The 14,954-nt window shown below is 45.6% G+C and overlaps 1 protein-coding gene across 1 annotated transcript in view; it reads right to left on the bottom strand.

The window, feature by feature from the left end:
* The window catches only part of Fam117a (family with sequence similarity 117 member A), a 45,755-nt gene extending 34,594 nt beyond the window's left edge, over nucleotides 1-11,161 (bottom strand). The window contains exon 1 of the mRNA XM_021213168.1: nucleotides 10,924-11,161. Within this exon, the coding sequence (XP_021068827.1) occupies nucleotides 10,924-11,119 (196 nt within the window). The 5' untranslated portion in view covers nucleotides 11,120-11,161. The remainder of the gene's footprint in view (nucleotides 1-10,923) is intronic.
* Between the last annotated feature and the right edge of the window lie 3,793 nt (nucleotides 11,162-14,954).

Below are 14,954 nucleotides of genomic sequence, written 5' to 3'. Positions count from 1 at the left end.
CTCTCTCTCTCTCTCTCTCTCTGTCTTTCTCTCTGTGTGTGTGGGGGACACCTTGAAAGGAAAAGGCAACTATGACAAAATGGGAGGTTAGGGACGAACAGAAAGCAAAAGGATATCTTGCTAACTGGCGGGCTTATGGGCTCTGCTCTTTTCTCTGAACACAAGCATCCAAACACTCTGTTTTACATGGACAGTGACCACACAGCTCAGACAAGTCACATAAAGTGATGTAAAGTCAGTTTCTGTCTCTGTGCTGTGGTGTGTGTGTATGCTTGTGGGTGTGCATTTATGTGCAAGTATATATACACGTGGAGACCAAAATCTTCATCAATTGCTTTTCTACTGAATTTTAAATTGTTTTGTTTAGTTTTGGGGGACAGGGTCTTACTATGCAGCCTTGACTGGCCTGCAGTTCGGAGATTTGCCTTTCTCTGCCTCTTGAGTGCTGGGATTAAAACCATGTTCTATCACACTGAAACTACATTTTTTTTCAATTACTCTTTTTCTCTGAGTGTGTACGGTATGTGTGGAAATACAGGGAAGTGCATACCACAGTGCGCATGTGAAGTTAGAGGACAACCTTTAGGGGTCATTTCTCTCCTTCAACAATGGGATCAGGGCCTGAAGTCAGGTCAAGCTTGTGAAGCAAGTGCTTTACCCACTGAACCATCCTACCAGCTCTACCTCACTTTTGAGACATGGTCTCTCACTAAACCTGGAGTTGACAAATTCAGCTAGGCTGGCCAGCCTATGATAGTGGGGACAGCGGGGATGTCCCTGTCCCCACTGCCCGCTGTGCTGGGGTAACAGGGTAAGTGCGCCCTGCTTTCACACGGGTGCTGGGAATCTGAATCAGCTCATGCTCACAGCAAGCACTGAGGTAACTGAGCCATCTCTCCAAGCCCTTCCTTCATTTCTTGTTTTTTACTCAAAGACACAAAACATACAAAACAAACAACAAAACATTATATAAATGGGAACTTTATTATATAGAAATGTTTTTTATAGTATTTGTTAATTAAGATTTTGCCTTACAAAGTTGGAAAGTTACTGGAAAAGAAACCTTGTGTACATACAAGCATACAAACATTAGGACATGACATAAACCTAGAGAGAGAAAAGTGATCTTGTAGAGGCTTAGCTAACTCCAAGAAGGACACCAGGCAAGGCTCCCTAGATGGAGCTTTCACCCAGAGTTCAAGTCTCTGCTGTCCCCCTACTGGGTGCTATTAAATACCACAAGGACCCCACTCCTGGTTAGCCAAAGCAAGAAGAGGGCTGTGCTTCGGCAGATCACATGCCCCAGGCTTGCTTCCCATTAGGATGTGAGAGTGGTGGTGCCAGGTTTCACCCTACCTGGAGGGCTAAGCTGTTTTGGTGGCACAATGCCACTTGTGCCCACCCCCTGCCATAGGAACGCACCCAGGTGCATTTTTATGGTTTCACTCAGTCACATATAAGAAAGATACCCTCTTACAAGCATCATCTACATAGGCATATCTTCCCCATACCATTCCAAACACAGTACTCATAACCATGACTCCAGAGGCAACATCAGTCTGTCCCCAGTTCCCTGCCTGTCCCTGGTGAGCTACTGGTTCCAAATGGCAACTGGACACCTCAGAACAACCAGAAACACTGAAAAGCCACCACCATACCACACATGTAGGGCTTCCCACTATCCACCAATCTACAGCTCACAGGACAAGTCCAAAGCATGGAAAATCCATTGTGTGATCACCTAGGGATGTTGAAGGAACAGGCTTATCTCTGCAGCCCATTTCCAGTTCTCTTTTAATCGGTTTATCAGGTGCACTTTCAGCCTGGAATACAGCTATACATCAGAAGGGAAACCAGAGCTGGAGATGTGCTAGGCAGTGGGGGTGCCACACTAGAGCAAGTTCACAATAGACTTCCACGTGTGAAAAGAGACTTTGCTTAACCAAGCAAAAGGGCTTTGTCAGTCATATGGTTGTGGGCAAGTTTTTCCTCTGGGCCTCAGTTTCCGTCTGCAAGAACAAGGAAATGCCATCCTTCTCAGCAGGGCATGGTGAAGGTGGATGTACCAATTGTCTCAAATTCTCTGAGCAATGCAGGTAAATCTGGGGCCTTTCAGATTTGGAATTCTCAGCCTACTCCAGAAACAGTTATTGATTACTTTTCTGTTGTGAACACAGAATCATTCATGTGATGGTTCCACTGGAGACGTGCCCAGCACTTCCCTCAGGTTAAGAGGTGCTTGTCCCCAAGGATGCGGCTCCCACGGCCCTCTTCTCCCCTCTCCATCCAGACTATGCTGTATTTACTGTAAAAAGCCCACTGGCTGCATCCCCTCTATCATCTACACTATCCACAACCACCTCCCTACCTCTCCAGTCCCGTGTGATGACTGATGTGCATGAGTTAGGCAGATGACCCCCATCCCAGGACAGTAGGACAGGCTTCTGCCAACCTACAGATGTGGGGCAGGGAATGCATATGCTATCAACAGTGGTTCTCGAAAGCCATGGAGAGAGTGTAAAGGAGGGGTGAGGGGGGAAGGGGAAGAGCAGAAGAAAGAGGAGGGAGGAAAGAAGAAGGGAAAAGAAGCTGTCTCCCCTCCTTATTACACGTTAGCTCTGCTTAAGGTCACACCCAGCTGAGCAGGTTTATTAAACCATTTTGTCTACGTCACTAGACCCATGGTTAGAAACAGGGAAACAGACTGAAGAACTGTCTCAGAGTCTAGGGTTAGGCCAGTGATCATGAACACCTCTCCCCTGCATTTCCCCACGTTCGCAGGGGAAGAGAAGGAACAGCGATACCTGGGATGGTGCCTGGCACGGGGGAGGGGGCTTTCGATCTGATCACAACTGGGAAAGCCACCCTAAAGTACACTATAACTCTAATGCCTGGCCTAAAAAGCCACTAATTTTGCAATTCCTGCTTCTCCTTGTTGTACAGTATAACACTACCAAAAAAAAAACTGGCACCAGTCTATCTGGTGTAAAAGGACACTGGGCGCTCGTCTCAGTCTCCTTGATCATCAACCACACCTACTTCTAGGCCAAAAGCCAGATAGCTCAGACTTTAAACAAAACTTTAACAAAATCCTACACATTCTTTCTTTCCACAGATCAACCTGGTCACTGTCCATGTTTGCCCCTGTGTTGGGAAGAGAACCTACAGGCCAGGCCCACCAATGACTTCCATGGAAGCGCAACATCTTTGTCATCAGCTGGGCTTGAAGCCCAAAAGCCAGGCTGAAAAGAAGCCCAATGATTTAAGGAGAGAACACTGATACTTTGGAGAATGGGCAGGTTGTTCTGCAAGTAGCTGGAGAGGTATTCTAAAGGGGGAACAGTTTATGGGGACCAGGAGGGGAAAGGCCATTACAAGTAAGCCTGGGGGAGGTGTGGCTCCCGTCTGCACTCCAATACCTTTCCAGCAACTCAGTCCAACAAGTATTTATTGAGCATGACACTCCCCACTTCGCCCCTGCCCTCCCTCAGCAAAAGCACTCAAATCTGTTCAAGCTGTGGGGTTTGTTCCACTGCACTTGAAATACTAGGTACCTCCTTATAAAGGCATGCACACAATTTCCAGGATGGGGCAGAAGGCACTACAGAGATTTGAGAACACTGCTGACCAGACGAGACTATATAACATTGGCACTTTGTGTGTGTGTTTGCAGTGATGGGGATAGAACCCAAAGTTTTGCACATGCTAGGCATAGGCTTTACTATAATACATTCAGGGACCAAAATAGGTCACTTTTAAAAGAAAGAGGAGAGAAGACAATAGAAACCTAGTTTAACTTGAAAGAAAAAGAGACTGACTATTCAAAATCCTACAATTCTATAATTAGCCTAGCACACACTAGGCAGCCTCTCCTGCCCCTTCTCCAGCTTGCATTTAGAATGCTTGTAGATATGCTACAGCTTTTGTCTTACAGCTGTGTGTCAAATTCCACTTTGGCCTTAACACTTCAATGCTCTCCTAAAGGTTGTTATTTCAGATCACGGGACAAGGGACTCAGGTAGCAGAGCTGCTGGTACACTAACCTGTTCCCTAACAAGATGGTTTCCTGGAAAAAGTTGCCTGCCATTAGCAGATAGGGACCTATGGCAGGGAGGAAGACCCTAAATTTACAATACCCTACCAAATATTGTCCACCATTTAAGATGACACATTCTTGCAGCCTCTAGTATAATGCACCCCAATTCTCTTTTTTTTTTTAAGATTTATTTATTTATTATATGTAAGTACACTGTAGCTGTCTTCAGACATCCCAGAAGAGCGCATCAGATCTCATTATGGATGGCTGTGAGCCATCATGTGGTTGCTGGGATTTGAACTCATGAACTTCGGAAGAGCAGTTGGCACTCTTAACTGCTGAGCCATCTCTCCAGCCCGCACCCCAATTCTTAACCATGGCCCAACTGCATGAGAGCAATCAAATCCTTTAGAAGACTCTTCCCAGGCTTCCACACACACCTTTTAATAGGGAGCTGGAAGCACAAACTGCTAATGTGCAGGCGGGTGAAGCCTAAGGCACTCCATTCTCCCTCAGTGTCAGCTGTCTAGGACTCGTGAGCAAACCTACAGACCTGTGTGCCTGAACAGGGCAGGGTAAGTGTCTGTACATGGCCAAGACTTCGGTTCCAGGTTCCCCAGGGCTGGACTTGCAGTTTTCCTATTATGAAATATTCTGATAGCGTTCTTTTAAGTTCATTTAAGCTGCTCTTGATTGGCTGTGGTACTCCCACACAGGAAAGACAACTGAAGCTTACTCAGCCTGAGGATAACCATTTAAATGACTCTAAAGCTAGGCATGCAGCTTTGTTGTTACTCTAGGGAGAGAGCAAAGTGCCAGAAAATTAGGATGTCCAGTGGGCACTGTGAGCTGGAAGGCTTCGTGTTCACAGCCAGCTGTGCCCAGGAATGACAATCCACCCGGAGCTCCACACGGCAGGAGGAACTGGAGCACAGATAATTTATGAACTTCAGAGAGCATCCTCAACTCTTCCCTCTCTGGGACCAGGATTTGTTTTTGACCTAACTATGTGAATAGATCTGGCTAGTGTTTGGTTAATTCATACTCTGTAAACCAAATAATGGAACCTCTGTAAGGCTGCAACTCAGGCAGAGGAGAAAGCTGGGAGCAGTTCCTACTCGGCTTCCTTTGGGTTCTACTCCCTCTTCTAAGACAGGCAAATACAACTTCTGTATCAGAAGGGCACAAATTCTATACCAGGAGGGCAGGGATTACTAAGTCATCAAGAGACTGTCCACACTCTTTAAACAAATCTGCTGTTGGGCATCTGCGGTGGTTAACTGTGACTGCCACCTTGCTGGGGCCTAGAATGGTAGAAGGAACAAGCCTCTGGGCATGTCTCCAAGGGGCTGTCTCTATTAAGTTAATTGAAGATGGAAGAGCTACTCTAAATGTAGGTGGCAGCATTCCTAGGACTGCCTAGAAAGAGAGCTGAGCACCAGGGTTCTCTCTCTGCCTCTTGAGTGCAGATGTAATAGTACAGGCACCATGTTCCTGCTCCCTGCTTCCCTGTCCTGTAGGACTACACCCTTGAACTATGAACTGTCCTGTAGGACTATGCCCTTGAACTATGAACTATGAACTGTCCTGTAGGACTACACCCTTGAACTATGAGCTGTCCTGTAGGACTATACCCTTGAACTATGAGCCAAAATAAATTCTTCCTTCCTTTTCAGCCAGGTATTTTGTCTCAGCAACAAGACAAGTAACACATATAGTATCCATGTGTCCTATGAAGTAACACCAGGTTTACCTTTCCAGCCCTTAGAAGGGCTCCGCGCTGCCCATAGCACAAGAGTAAGACCAGGCAGAACCCTTGAGCTAGTGTCAAGTAGTGCTTGATACACGTGACAGTATATAGAAAATGCCCAAACCAGACTTGTCAGAAAATATCACATCATCAAATCTCAATACTTTAGCACAAAGACTCAGTGTGAGATTGATAAGAACCTAGAGGCAGCTGTTTAATTCCCAACTACTACTATGATCAAGGAATAGGTGGACCTGGGGCTACCATATGACTCAGAACACACTGACTTCAGCAGTGAATGCAGGTGGAGAGTTCTTTTGGCTACTGAGCCCACCTAACTGCTTGGGCAACACTCAAATTCACATCATCACTATGAAAATTTTGTAACCCTGCCTCATGTTTCTTAGAGATCCGTATCTGAACCAGAGAGAACAATATCCTCTTACTGCCACACCCCACAATGTTCTCATCCCCTTTCCACCAACATCTTTGCTCTGCATTATATAAGGATTTCTCATACTATCTAATACTGTGCTATCCTGAAGAACACACAGACCTACACTGCTTTGGGTACCCAAAAGATTGGCACCTGTCACTGCTAATGACATCCTAGAAACTGGAGACACCCCCCTCCCCCAACTTCAAGAAAGGCTGGTGAGATGGCTCAGCTCTTCCGAAGGTCCTGAGTTCAAATCCCAGCAACCACATGGTGGCTCACAACCATCCGTAACAAGATCTGACGCCCTCTTCTGGAGTGTCTGAAGACAGCTATAGTGTACTTACATATAATAAATAAATAAATCTTAAAAAAAAAAAAAAAGTCATCACTACTGATAAAATATTTAAGGGTCAGATGCTTCAAAAATGCACTTTATGGCCACGCCTGGGCCTGGAAAGCTATGGAAGACAGCAGCTGGCAGTATCAGGCCAGGGAGAGCCCGAGAGTTCAATGCTTCCCAAATAGAAGCCATCTCAATCACGGGTTACAAAAGGACAATGGTGGATGTTAACTGTACCCCCAAGCTTTAGTATACCAGAAAAAGTCCCAACTCTATTTTATTTTAGTCTTCCAGCTATTTGGGGCACCACAAGCCACAGGGATGAGTACCTCTCTCAGAACCTCTACTACTATGCATATCTTTGATATGGCTCCATACCCATCTAAACACCTAGCCCCCAAGGGCTAAGTTTTCAAATGCAAGAAAGGCATTTTATACTTAGCAATGGCATTACTAATAACAATGCTACCTTATATTCAGGAACTAACTACTCAGGAGAGTCACTCCCTATGTCCCTATGTCCCTCTAGGGACTCTATGTCCATGACTTCTATCAGCTCTCACTGATTTGTTGAGAAAACTAAAAGGTAATGAGAACAACTCAAAACAGGAGCTATGCCTCACGTGATTTCCATTTAATTTTTAAAATATGTAGTCTGAGTTGTTAGGTTGAGGGTAGGGGGACATAAGGAAAGAGAGGGAACAAATTTGCTTAACTGTTAAGCTTTTATGTAAATTCAAATGAGCTATGTCTCCTGAACACATGTCACCTGACAGCCAGGGGGGTGGGGGACCTGTACTCACACATGCTGATCTGCCACAAAGCCTGGGAACTGACTAGAAACAGATGGTCCCTTATCCCCTAAAATATGAGTAGGGACACAGGATTGTTACCTTACCCTACCTTAGGGTGTTCTGAGGAAGTGTACATTACACATGCTTGAAACTGATTCTTACACTGGAGTAAGAGTCAGGTGTATTGTTCAGGACAAGGAGGGATTAGCTTTTATACAATGACTCAACTCTGCCACTGACAGCATGAAAACAGACATAGCCAATATCCAAAGAGTGTGGCTGTGTTCCAATAAAACTTTATTTACAAAAACAGGCTCAGGGCCAGACATAACCTACAGGCTATAATTACCAGCTCCTGGTTTAAGAAGGTTCTGGTGGAGTACAGTAAGTTCCCAGACAGCATCTGGTTTCCCAGGTTTGGAGAAATAATTAGCATAGTTTAATTAAGTGTTATCTTCATGGGGCAGGACATGTGGCTCTGTGGTAGTGTTTGTGTAGCATGCACAAAGTCCTGGGTTCAATCCTAAGCACCACAAAATAAGCAACAAAACTGTTGTTTCCATTCTCGGGATATGGAGAAGGAAGCTCTCAGGCTAGGTAAGACTGGAGCCCAGAAAAACTCAATTCCTACTTCTCTTTTATCTCTCATCATTGGTTCTGGAAGAACACAAAATTTAGCAGCCTCAAACTGGCTTCAGACACACACACACACACACACACACACACACACACACAGAATTTAATTTAATTCAAGGGGCAATTGCAGTAAGAAGTATACCATGGGTTTCAATTACTTACCAGTGGCTCATGGTTTTCTTAGAGTTGGCCCTCATTTTTCTCTCAGCTGTCCCAGCTCCAGCTCATAAAAAAACGAAGCTGTTCCTTGCTTTATGAAGACATCCCTTCTGGATGAACGGTCACAGAAGGTAAACCCGCTCTTTGCACCATAACCCTTTAAACGAGGCCTAATCTATCTTGTCAAGAACACAGCAGGGTGTGTGGTGCAAGATAACTGCACAGACAGAGTGTTACATCTTTTGGGATGGGAAACAGAAACAGTGATGGCACTTAATTGTTCCTGAAACCCAGTCCCGGCTCGCAGCCTTTTTAAACAGTTGTGTTCCTGAGCCTCATTTAGAGCGCTTGTTCTAAAAGATGACAGAATCAAAACTCGAGAGGCCCTGAAATTCTGAAACCTGCAGCGCTGGTTTCAGAGCAGTCTGGGTTTGCCCTTTGAAGCCTGAAAAGGCAGTGGGTTCTCCCCAGCAGTACGCTTACAGTAGCTCAGTGGAGACACACTTTTTACAGCACCTTTCCTGTGCCGCGCACTCTTCTAAGCTTTTCATGAACATATTTAATTCTTATGATATAGATATTGTTGTCCACAGAAAAAGAAAGGGAGTCCAGAAACTTTCTCAAGAGTATACCCCAGCTAGTGAGTGGAAGAGCCTGTATTTAAAACCCAAATTACAAACATCATTCTTTTCAGGGTCTTAGAAAGCAAAAAAAAAAAGTCCCTGTCACATGCCCTAATGGCCTAGGGGAAACACTCCGGCACACTTCCCAAGGCAAGAAGGAATAGATACAGGAACACGAGTGAGGCTCCAAGTCAAAGACCAGGTACACCCCCCCACCTCCCTTTAATGCTTAGCCACAAAGAAGACCAAGAGGCTCAAGTTACTATTTCATCTCTCTCCCTCCATTCCTATGGAAAACATAACGATAATCCCACCTCATAGGCAAATGTCTCTTTAATACCTCTGGGATATTAACAAGTGGAAAAACAATGGACCAACCAAATACATAACGCAAGTACCCATTCAATCTGTCTAAGTCACCTGAAAAGTTACATAGACCTCTGGTTTCCTGTTTTTATCAGTACCTTTAGAGACCCTGACCCTGCAAAAGGAGTCAGCCATGTAATGAAACCCAAGCTTGCTAGCTCCCCCCACCCCCCACTGCTCTCCCTTCTAATGCTAGCTCTGTAGGGATCACAAAACAACTGCTCTTAAAATTTTGGCTAAACGATTTCTAACTACTGCACGGGCAAGGCTTCTGTCCATTTCTACCGAAAGTGATGAAGGTTCTGGCGCTTGCTGCTCTAGTTTCCCTGGGTTTCAAGAAAGCCCAAACAAAACCAACAGGTTTGTAGTCTTGTGGTTTGCTTTATAGTTGATGATAGGCATGAGTTTGTCTGGGCATTGCCTTCTTCTACACCACCAGATTCTACACATACTTTGACTACTTGGTCACCATCTTGCTACCAGATTTGATCAAGTTCTGCGTTCCAGAATGTGATACTAGCACATACAGTGAGGTCCAAATAGACTTGGCTTTCTACCTCAAAGACCTGATGAATCCCATTCCTATCTAGCAAGACTCCTGTAACAGAATACCTTCAGGAAGAGGATATGCAATGTCCAAGCTTAGTAATCTGCAGAAAGCACAAGAGACTGGTGTAGAGAATGTCACAATAGGATGGCAGGGACCATAACTTCTGTACATTTGGTACAAACTAAGGGAAGTGTGCAATGATCCTTTCACATCTGGTGTGAATCAAACGCAAACTTCACTTTTAACTTACTGCCAACCTCCTCATGCAAGTAGGTTCCCTTTCTGTTCCAAAGGGCCTGCATTTGTAGGTCCCATCACAGCCTTGAGTGTTAAAGCAAGGTTAAATTTGCTCCACCCTAGTTTCCCCACACTCACCACATCAAGCTGCTATTAAGATACTGCTTCAGCACTGTTCAGAAAGTGGGGTATTTGCCACAGCATACTTGATTGTAAGCACTCCACTGCCACGTTGGCTGGGAATGCTCAGGACAAAACACCTTCGGGGGAGGCAAGAAGTAAGATGCAAACTGCCCAACTCCTGTACATAAGCACACACGCACAGAATGACTGGAAAGAGACAGCCATATTAAGCAAGTCAGAGATATGGGAACATACAACTTCGGGGCTACCCCGAGAGGAATGTAGAAAATCGGTAACAGAGGTACGTTTGCACCGAAGTAAACGCCGTTAAACTAACTTATTCCAACGGGCTGGGTTCAAATCATCTCCTGGAAGAAGCATAATGGAAAGCGCACGTGAAGAAGTGAAGAAAGGAACTCGAGAGTCATAGAGAGAGAGACGCTGGGGCCAAACTCAAGCAGGAGAAGTAACACATGGCTCCACCCGGCTCTCTTCCATGCCCCTCCCCCTCACCGAGCAGGCGTCCAGCGCCCACCGGTTCTGGCTCCCAGTGAAGCCCTCGACTCCAGACGCCCACAACACTCCTCGCACGCACTCTAGCACTTCTCACACCGCCAGGGCGGACACTTCGGACCACTTTTCGGTTACGCCCCCCAAAGCTAGCTTCCATCTGCCAGGTCCCTCCCCTCAGGTCCCGGCCCAGGCACCCGGCACCCCGTCCCGGAGTTGCACCTCAGGTTCGCAGCTGCTCGCCTTCGCTCCCTCCGCCCTCGCGAACTCTGAGCGCCCCCTTTTCTCTTCTCTCACCTCCCATCCACTTCTAGTACTCTCCAGCCCGTCACCCCAGCACCCGCTCCGGACCCGGCTCACCTGCGCGGCCACCCCCGTCCCGGCGCTGGTGAGGCTGCTGCAGCTGGAAGGGGACCGTAGCCCTGAGTGGCTGCAGACCGACCCGGGGGGAGCCAGCGGGCGCCGGTGGAGAGCAGCCCCGCCGGAGACCCCCCGCCCCTCCGCGCCCCGGCCCCCAGGAACCTCCGCCTCGGCCGCCCGCTGCGGCCCCGGACATGGCCCACCCGGCTACCTGCCGCCTCAACCCCACGGCGAGCCCCACACTGCCCCCAACCCCCGCAGCCGCTACTTATCTGCCCTACGGGCGCGGACCGGCCCCCTCGGCCCAGAGTTCCAATTGGCCTACAGAGTCCCAGGACCTCCCCCTCAACCAATCCATGGCGGGACTCTTCTGTTTCCGAGGATGATTGGTCTATGTGCTCAGCCATCAAGTCAAGACCCCCACCCTCCTGCTTTTCTATTCTTTTTTTTTAATGTCCTTAAGGCTGCCGATAGGTCCTTCCAGTAAAGGGCTGGTTCTTCAGTACTGCCAATGAGAAGGCTCAAAGAAGAGGATCGTCACACCCAGTCTCAGGTAGTATGCAAATATAAGCCATGTGATGTCAGGCTGTGCAGGGGGCGGGGCTGGATGTGGACTGGAATCAAACACTACTGAAATCTTTAAACGTGGTAGTGTCAAACTTTAAGCAGTTTCAGTGGGACTGAGAAAGCCTAACTTCAAAAGCCATTACATTTAGTTTAACCAAAAACATTAGTTTTCAATTCTCATGAGATTTCACTGTCGCTGACAAACTCCAAACTAAGATTCGATAAATTTATACAAGGTTTGCCTATCATTTGCATGAGCTTTGCATTAAATTCGTACATTTAATGGCTACCTCGCCTCACATGAAACTCATTTGTCTTCCACGTTTCCAAGTCCCTTCCTGAAGCTGGTCCAATCTCAATAAAAACAGCTGTTAGTCTGTAAATTAACTTGAGACTTCAAAAGGGAGCTGGGAATTTCCCTTCAGAGCCATCCATTGTAAGTGTACCTAGCAAAACAAAGTGACTGATAAATCTGATCAAGTTTGATAGTGACTCCACTAGGAAATCTTTGTCTTTCCAGCTCAGTTGCTCTCTGTCCTACAAGTCAAAGACCAGATGGTCCCCAAAGAGAATACTGACAAGCTGTGAAAATGATATGCTTATATATGTGAACACATTTTCAGAGAAAAGAAAAAGCAGTATTTAAGATACTATTAAGACAACGCTTCTCAAAAAAAATCCATTACCCTTCCTATTTTGTTCTATATATGGAAAAGAAATAGAGTCAATCAATGCTGGACTGTCTGTGAGAAGGGACCATCCAAGTAATTGGATAATTCCCTCTAGATTTATATTTAGTTATGAATTCTAATTTTGATCTTGCTACAGATTTGTCTTTCTATTTCAGTCTTTACCGAGTTTAGTATTTTTTTTAAAAAGGTATTCCCTTGAAGCCACACTTACTAATCAGAGGAAAGGGAGTAAACTGGGGGTGTGTGCTGCAAGGGTACCTTGGGATCAAATACTGAAAGCAGATAATGCTCAAAGTGGGAATGCAGCAGTTGGTTGAATATTAAAATCAGCGCAGAACACAAAACATGGAAGCAAAGGAACATTCTGTGAAAAGGTTTTCTCTGCAAAGACACTACATTCATATTTGAAGGGTTTGCTTCAAGATCTGACATACAGATTCTTTGTGATGGAAGAAAACAGTACTCTTTTTCCATGAGGACAACAGTCTTACTAAATGCCTTATATGGTTGAATAAGACCTGGTGGTTGGAATTAAAACTCAGCCATTCTCAGGCTAGCTCAGCTTTAAAAAGTACATCTGGCCGGGTGTGGTGGCGCAGGCCTTTAATCCCAGCACTCGGGAGGCAGAGGCAGGCAGATTTCTGAGTTCGAGGCCAGCCTGGTCTACAAAGTGATTTCCAGGACAGCCAGAGTTATACAGAGAAACCCTGTTTCGAAAAACAAAAATAAATAAATAAAATAAAATAAAAATAAAAATAAAAAGTACATCTGCTGGCTGGAGATGGAGGTCAGTGGAACGATACCTGCCTGGCATGCTCAGAGCTCTAGGTTTGATTCCAGGTATGGAGGGAAGTGAGGGAAGCAGATTGTATTCTCAATTTCAATGAGCTCAACATTCTCATACACTTCAGATCTCTGCCCTTTATTAAGACATATTCCACTCCTGTGTCTCACAGCCTCACTGAAAAAAACCAAGAGCAATAGCCCTAACTAATATTCAATGAATCCCTTCCTGCAAGCCAGGTACGTATCAAGTACATTGCGTACTATTCCGTTTATCCATTATGACTGAAATTGAGAAGTTGCTACTGTATCCTCTTTACTGAGTCTTTGGAAAGAAGCACCATGCTCGGGATTAGCCTGGAGGCTGACTCCAGAGCTGAGCATTGATCTCTATAAACCTTTTCATGAACTTTTTCTGCAATGATATGTATCTGGCTTGTGTGCCAACATGTCTAGTGCTTTGCAGCTTACACATCATCGTGTTATCTAACTCTCACTATAGCCATGGAATGTACAAACGCAAATATAATTGTCTTCCCTCTACAAGAGGTTAGGTCACAGTGGCTCAACTGCTTGCCCAAGATCCTTTGGCAGACACAGGACTTCCAGCTTCAAATACTTTCCCAACTAACACTCAACTTCCTGACCACTAGGACCGCCTGAGAGGGAGAGGGTGAACTGTGTGGTCTCTTGCATATTCCTCTGATAATGTATACTATTTTAGGACTCCTCATGTGTATATAGATCCTTAGATAGTCTCGTGAAATAAGGAATGGTTTTTATTGGGTGAACATTTTAAGTGTGTGTTACTGATAAAAGCCTTGGAGTGAGGGATTTTGAAACACACTAGGCAAATAGCTTTCTCTTTGTGTAAGAATCACCCTGATCCATCAAATTTCCAGACTTATTGTAAGGATGAATTGACACATTGTTTTACAGATGTAATTTTGCCTTGGAAAAGGGGTTAGATAGTTAGATAGAAACAAGTTTTAAACATTTCCCCAAAGCCAGGGTAGCAGTACTGAGGACCTAGGTGGTGGAAAGTCACTAAAGGCGTTACAAATGAAGACTTGAATCTTCCAAATCCAGAAAGTTGTGGTCTTTTCTGATAAGTTGCTGGCAAAGGACACTGAAGTTGACCCTAGCTCAAGGCATAGGTGGCAAGCATGTATGCAACTCCTGTCCTCTGCTGGGTATCATGCCCAAGCAGCTCTCTCTTGTTCACTTCTCTGTGCCCGATAGCTTCCCCTAGCATGGGCGTGATAGCAGGATAAGGACCTCAACTGAACACTGGCCCCTATCTGCTTCCATAATGAAAGAGTCCGCAGTCAAGGCTCTGGAGAGGCGGTGTGATACTAAGGGAGGAGATGCTCCCCATTACAAAGCACTTTCTTGCTTGTTATTGTTTTCATTGGCATCCTTATCGACATCATAGCCAATAATTCACGCCTCACAGATTAGTTGAAGTGACTACTATGTGTCAGACTCTGAGCTTATGGAATATAGCAAAAATGCTCCAAGATGGTGTTCCTAGGACCAGGGAGATGGCCCAGTAAATACTATCAAGCCTGACAGCCTGAGTTTGATCCCTGGAACCCACATAAGGGAAGAAGAGAACTGACTTCCACAGTCGTCCGTCCTCTGTACCTCCACATGCAAGTCATGGCACACACACACACACACACACACACACACACACACACACACACACAAAATGTTAAAAATAAAAAAAGATACTGTTCCTACCCTGTAGTTCACAGTCTAGCAAGCTCTGAAGCTTACAAACGGAAGTGGTACAGTACAGATGCTATTGCAATAGGAAGTCATGACCTGGTTTCTGCTTTCAGAGACTCTGGATGAGATGTAGTTCAGTTGATAAAGTGCTTGTCTTGAATGCATGAAGCCCTGGGTTCCATCCCTAGTACCACATAAAACTGAGCATGGTTATAAAATCATGCCTGTGATCCCTGCAACTGAACATGTACAGGA

Source organism: Mus pahari, chromosome 14 (genome assembly GCF_900095145.1).
Source record: "Mus pahari chromosome 14, PAHARI_EIJ_v1.1, whole genome shotgun sequence".
NCBI classification, from domain to species: Eukaryota; Metazoa; Chordata; class Mammalia; order Rodentia; family Muridae; genus Mus; species Mus pahari.
Note: the sequence above shows the minus strand (reverse complement) of the source record. Positions and strands in the feature narration are given on the sequence as shown.